Source organism: Peromyscus leucopus, chromosome 11 (genome assembly GCF_004664715.2).
Source record: "Peromyscus leucopus breed LL Stock chromosome 11, UCI_PerLeu_2.1, whole genome shotgun sequence".
Classification (NCBI taxonomy): domain Eukaryota; kingdom Metazoa; phylum Chordata; class Mammalia; order Rodentia; family Cricetidae; genus Peromyscus; species Peromyscus leucopus.
Genome location: NC_051072.1, coordinates 21,868,114 through 21,874,393, shown reverse-complemented (window position 1 = coordinate 21,874,393; position 6,280 = coordinate 21,868,114). Strand labels below are relative to the sequence as shown.

General features: G+C 45.8%; 1 protein-coding gene across 2 annotated transcripts in view; it reads left to right on the top strand.

The window, feature by feature from the left end:
- The first annotated feature begins 5,381 nt into the window (after positions 1–5,381).
- The window catches only part of C1qtnf3 (C1q and TNF related 3), a 23,211-nt gene continuing 22,312 nt past the window's right edge, over positions 5,382–6,280 (top strand). The window contains exon 1 of one of the 2 annotated variants that reach the window (XM_028895070.2): positions 5,382–5,906. In XM_028895070.2, the coding sequence (XP_028750903.1) occupies positions 5,604–5,906 (303 nt within the window). In that variant the 5' untranslated portion in view covers positions 5,382–5,603. The remainder of the gene's footprint in view (positions 5,907–6,280) is intronic. The other variant, XM_028895071.2, reaches the window with a different exon arrangement.

The window sequence follows — 6,280 nt, the reverse complement described above, 5'->3', positions numbered from 1 at the left end:
TTCTGTTTTTCTGTTTAGTCCTTGACTGACACAAATGCTTGATGATATTCAACAAATTCCCTTACACACACACACACACACACACACACACACACACACACACACACACACACTTATGCCTATCACAAACTTCTTAATCAGAATTTGGCTTCTTATCCTACAGAGGACCTGTTGTTCATCAAATAGTGTGACTTATGTAGTCAACGGGGAATTGTGCTTTTCATTGTCAATGAATTTTCTTAAGTGCTGGGCTGGTCTTTGAATATCCATTTCTCATTGCCTCATAGAGACAGATCCATTGCTCAGATTCTGATGCTGAGTTTCCTGCACATGCCAGAGAAGGGTCACTCCCTGAGCCATGTAATTCAACCAAGGTGATGGCACCTTTGACTGGCTGACCAACATGCTTCCTTGCTCCTTTCCTGCTTTTGTCCCATATTAACAAACAGAGACAACACTGTCAAAGTCTTCTGGCAAGCATGGATTGGCTTTTCTTCAGATGGAAATAGTTCATATCTAGAGACAATGTCAACTCCCTGATCCCATTCTTTAAAATTTTCTCTAAATAAAACTTCTCAGGAAAAGATCTGGAGAGGGCTTAAACGTTTAGATATGAATGCCCAGCACAGTTAAATTACCACTTCTGAGGGATGATTTGAATTTTGCTTGTAGTTAGCACATCTTTTTTTTAATCAAAGGGATAAAGCCTTGGTTGTAGAATCTCTGAATTCACCCAACTGTGTACAAGAGTATTTTATTTTATTCAAAAGGATAGGGAAATGTGGGTTACTCATCAAGTGTTTCTGAAAACTGGCCAGATAGTCTCCTTCATTAGCTACTCTTTAAGTTGGCCCTGATATAAAGAGACCTTGAATCCAGCACAGCTCCTGACTGTCTACTGCCAGACCATAACTGATCTCTTTGGACCCAGGCCATTTGGAGCACAGCAGGGGAGGCCACAGGGCACCTACACATCTCACAACAGCCTCCTTTGTAAGGCTAAACAAATATTTGCCTCCAATATGCAAAGCTGAGCTATGGGACTGGGTTTTTACACATATATTCCTATGCACCTACATCTTTGCTGCTTATACCACAAGCTGTACCAACATCCTGGGCTGGGGCTGGAGGAAATGCAAGCAGGATGCAGGGGGCAGTCCTGAATATTTTAGGAGCCCAGTGTCCTCATACATCCTCTGGGAGCTTTCAGAGACCAAGCCAGCTACACAGAATGGAACTCCATCTTCTACAAAGAGATGGAAGATTCCAGATGTTGTTGATACTTAACCCAAAGGCAATAATCATAACTACGTGTGCATTTTTGGACATCAGGTACAAGAGACATCTTGAAAGATGTATGAGATGACAATCACAAGTAATATTTAACAATAAACTAAGGTTTAAGCAAAGTTAATGGGAAACTTAAGAGTAAAGGGAGAAGGACCTGAATGGGAACATCAGGTACTCAGTGAATCAGTTTGTCATCCATCATCCTTGAACTTGGGCAACTGGCTAAATTATCAAACTACCATCTCCTTCAGGTGTAAGATGGTAGTCTGTAGGGTTTCCCTCCTTTTACTGAAAATAGATTTTCTCATTTATAATATCCTGATTATGGTTTCCTCTCCCTCGACTCCTCCCTGTTCCTCTCCACCTCTCCTCCCATTCAGATCCACCCATTTCTGTCTCTCATTGGACAACAAACAGGCTATACTAATACAATAACACATAATAAGATAAAACAAAAACTAACGCATCAAGACAGGACAAGGCAAACAAACATGAGGAAAAGAGCTGAAGAAAAGGCACAAGAAATAGATACAGACAGAAACCCACTCATTTGTACACTCAAGAATCCCATAAAAACACTAAATTGAGACGAGGAAGCTCCAGTGATGCTTTAGAGTTCATTTCCTCTTGGCCATCTACTTCTGGGCATACAGCCTCCTCTTAAGAGTAGTTTGTTTTCCCCATTGAGACGTCCTTTAGAAAACTAAATTCTCATTTTAAGTGGTTATCAACTAGAGATAGGTTCTGGGTTAGGGATGCGGGCTTGTGTCCACATCTCCACCCATCCATCTGTCCATCTCCCCTCCCTCCCTCCTTCCTTCCTTTTTTTTTTTTTTTTTTTTTTTGTGAGATGCGATCCTACTACATAGTCCTGGCTGTCCTAGAACTCACTTTGTAGAACACACTGGCATGGAATTCACAGAGATCTGCCTGCCTCTGCCTCCTGAATGTTGGGATTAGAGTGCACCACAGTGCCCAGTGAAGCCCAAGGTCATTCAGGGCCTGGATTTGAGTACAGCATCTTCTCAGGCATCTGTAGGTTTTTAAAAGTAATTTTTAATTGACACATAGTAATTTTACTTAGGAGATAGATAACAAAATGAAATATATACACACAATGTAAAATAACCTGTCTGGGTAATAGACATATCCATCACCTCAAGAATTTATAATTTCTTCACGTTAGAAACATTTGACTATTTTCTACTGGCTATTCTAAAATAGACTATCCAATGCTGCCAACCGTAGCTAGCCTGCTGCGCCACACAACAGAGAACTGTTGCTCTATCTGGAGCCTTATTTTTTCCTCAACTTTCCACACATGCCATCTTATTCACTTGAAGATTGCCACAGCAAAGTGCCACCGAGACAGAATCCCCACGTCACATTCTGGAACCTGGAAGTCAGAGATCAAGGTGACAGTGAAGTTGGTTCTGGCAAGGGCTCTGAGGGGACGGACGGTCTGCCCTGCGCCCCTTGCCCAGCCCAGGTGGTTTGCTGGCCATCGTGGGTGTTCCTTGGCTTGTAAAAGCTTTGCTCTGATCCTCACCTTCATTTTCACATGGTACTCTGCCTACGTGCGTGTCTGACCCTGGGTTCAAATTTCTTCATTTTAATAAGAACATTGTCATATTTGATTAAGGCCCACTCCAATGACCTTATTGAGATCATCTATGAAAACATCATTTCAAAATAAATTTGTACTCACAAATATAGGGGATTTTATAGCATCTTTTTGTCTTTGAGATGCACACAATTAACCCATGACACTGTGGGACCCTCCTGGTTATGAACAGCTCCCTGGCAGGTATGGATGGATTGGTAGCCTATCTTTTTTTTCCCTCACCTCCCTGTGCTGTTTGTAGGAGGCAGAGAATCCAGAATAGGAGACCGATGGGGTCTGTTTGCAATCACCCCTATCCCACTGTGTGACACCAAACAAGCCGCTTTACCTCTGTGAGCATCTAATTTTCCGCTCTGCAAAATGGAGAAGCTTGCTAAGAGAAGTCAGTGAAGTAAACTAAAGAAGCATTTGGCTGGTATGTGGCATTAACAAATCATGATATTATTAGTTATTCTCAAGTCCAGCAGAGTATGGATCGATGACTTGTAGCCATCACTCATCCTGGGGAAAAACTCCTGGTGTTCCAGTGTCCTGGAGATTCTGACTGGAAGGTCTGAAGTAGGACCAAGTCACTGGTATTTTTAGAAGCCCCTGGGCTTAGTTTAATGTGCAGCTAGGTTTGAGAACTACCAGGAATGAAACACTAATGAGGAGTCTGCTGTGGCTGCAAGTCAATAGAAGATGATTGATAGTCATGGAGCAGACAGCACGTGCCTGGTGGAGAAAGCTAGGGGCCACTTTTAGAGCGCTGGTGAATCGGGTGACCTCGTTTTCACAGCTGTTTCTTGCTTTGTCACATTTTTCCAGGCCTCCCTGAGGTTGGAGCATCCCACTGAGGTACTGTCCTGGGCTATCCTTCTTAGCCACAGCTGAGCCTTCACCTCGGATGTGTCCTCAGACAGACCGTGGCTCTGTAGGACTGCCTCCGGGTCCGTGAGGGGGTTCCCTGAGAGAATTCAGGCTGGACCACAGTCTGATGTGCTGTCCACATTTGCACAGTGCTTGTGGGGGCTCAAAGCAGCCTCCATGGAAGACGGCTGAAACGCAGCCAGCACACTGGTGAACTGGGGTGTCTCTGTCCCGAAAGTGAGAACTGCCTGCTGGGTAATCATGGCACCCAACCCCTGATTGTGATCTAGGGAGCTTTATTACATGGGAAAACTCTATCACTGACCCCCAACATTTTCTTTGGATCCATGTGGGTTCGTGAGACAGTTGGCCAGGCCATTCGTGGCAGGATTGGCCAAAGTAGCATGTGCCACTTTGGCCAGTTCAGAGGCAGCGTTTAGTTCTCAAGGCCCTTTGCTGACACAGGGCAGCCGTGACGGCTCCTTCCTCACTTTCTCTGGCTGCTCAGTAAGCGACCGACCCTGGTTTCTCTACAGAAAACTGTCTTGACTGTCTTCTATAGCTGCCCTGGAGCATCCACATCAGACACTAGCCCACTCATCCCCTTTAAGAGCCCAGGATCGCAGCAAGCCTCAAGGGGGAGAGCCGACAACCTTCTGATCAGTGAGGAATAGATGGAATGATTTGTAAATAAAAGCAATTTTTAGCTGGGCGTTGATGCGCGCCTTTCATCCCAGTGCTTGGGAGGCAGAGGCAGGCAGATCTCAGTGATTCAAGGCCAGCCTGGTCCACACAGCAAGTTCCAGCACAGCCAGAGCTGCTACACAGAGAATTCCTGTTTTAAAGGGGGGGGGCAGTTTTTAATGGCAACACTATCAATTCTCTAAATTTATTAACACAAAAGAGGTTAGGAGTGTTCACTTGTTCTTTGGTTTAATCAATACAAGCACAGGAACTTTAAGGAATGGTAATTCTCTCGATTTTGAGCTCTTAGAATAGTATATTTGGTTGGGTGTTTTCCACCCTTCCTTGGTATTAGCTCAGCAACATTCCCACAGGTAGAGAGCAGCCTGAGAAGAATGTCTTTTAACAAGGAAGTAGGTTGTATTTCCACCTAGCAAGAACATAGATCATCTGGTGTTCAGCGGTGGCTTTTAGAGACGCAAAAGAGAAGAAAATAAAGTTTAGCATGGGGAAACATCTCAGCCAAACTCAGCCTCAACCCTGGTCAGTCTGTCTCAGTCAACTGACGCCAGCTCCTGCTGGTACCTGGGAGGGAGAATGTGCTGCTTGCCGTGGCCCAAAGTGGGAAAGAGCAATCTGTTCTGTTCAGAGCGAGACCTCCCTCCGTTGACCTGAACGGGTCCCTGCTGTAATTGCAGGAACTGATACAGTTGAGCTGGATTCCCTGGCAAGCTCAAGGGTAGGTTTTTCCAAAAGTCATTTTAGACCACAAATGCACAGCCTTTCCATGTCTAATCATGAAAGCGAACCACTAGATACACAGTCTCTGTCTCCAGCTGGTTGTGTACATTTTCTTTACTCTCACACAAAAAAGCATGCCGAGGTGTGACATTTATGAACCCCACCAACTGGACGCCGTGCACACAAACTGTCTTGCCTGTGGTGCAGGAATGTGATGAATGGGGGCTGTCCTGTCTGGGAGGAGGGCTGCTGTCACTCTGGCATGACTGTAGCCTTATTTATTACACACCCGAAGTATAAAACCACCCAGCCGGCTGCAGCTCTCATCTCCAGACCTGGCATTTGCCTGAGGCGACCACGGCACCTACAGCCCCCGTCGGCTTCCCAGGGAGACGCTGTGGCTCTGTTGTGAGCCATGCTCAGGAGGCAGCTCGTCTGGTGGCACCTGCTGGCTCTGCTTCTCCTCCCATTTTGCCTGTGTCAAGATGAATACATGGAGGTGAGCGGAAGAGCTAAGAACGCGGTGGCCCGGATAGTGCAGAGCCACCAGCAGACTGGCCGTAGCGGCTCCAGGAGGGAGAAAGTGAGAGAGCGGAGCCACCCTAAAACTGGGACTGTGGATAATAACACTTCTACAGACCTAAAACCCCTGAGACCAGATGAGCTTCCACACCCTGAGGTAGAGGACCTAGCCCAGATCAACCCATTCTGGGGCCAGGTACTCGGAATTCTCTTCTAAGGATTTCTTTGCAAACTTAAATGACTGATGTTGCTGTTGCTTTAACTATGATTCTTAAGATCAGCGCTCGTGAGCATTTGCTGCTATCTGTGGGTGTCTCTGGGGTTGTTCTGGGAGCCAACAGGGACTCCTAGTTGCTGGCATGATGTGCTGGGACAGAGTGGCACTGCCCCATCAGAATGGGGAGCAGGAGGAGTCAGCTTCCTTTTGTGTTGGGATTTATTACTATAGTTACTTTGATTGCTCTGTTGATGCAGAAAGAAAGGCTGACCCATGTGGATAGATGCATTGCTGTAGATAATTATTTGCTGATCCCAAGAGAACTGGACTCTTTTTAATCCTCCCCAGCAGGG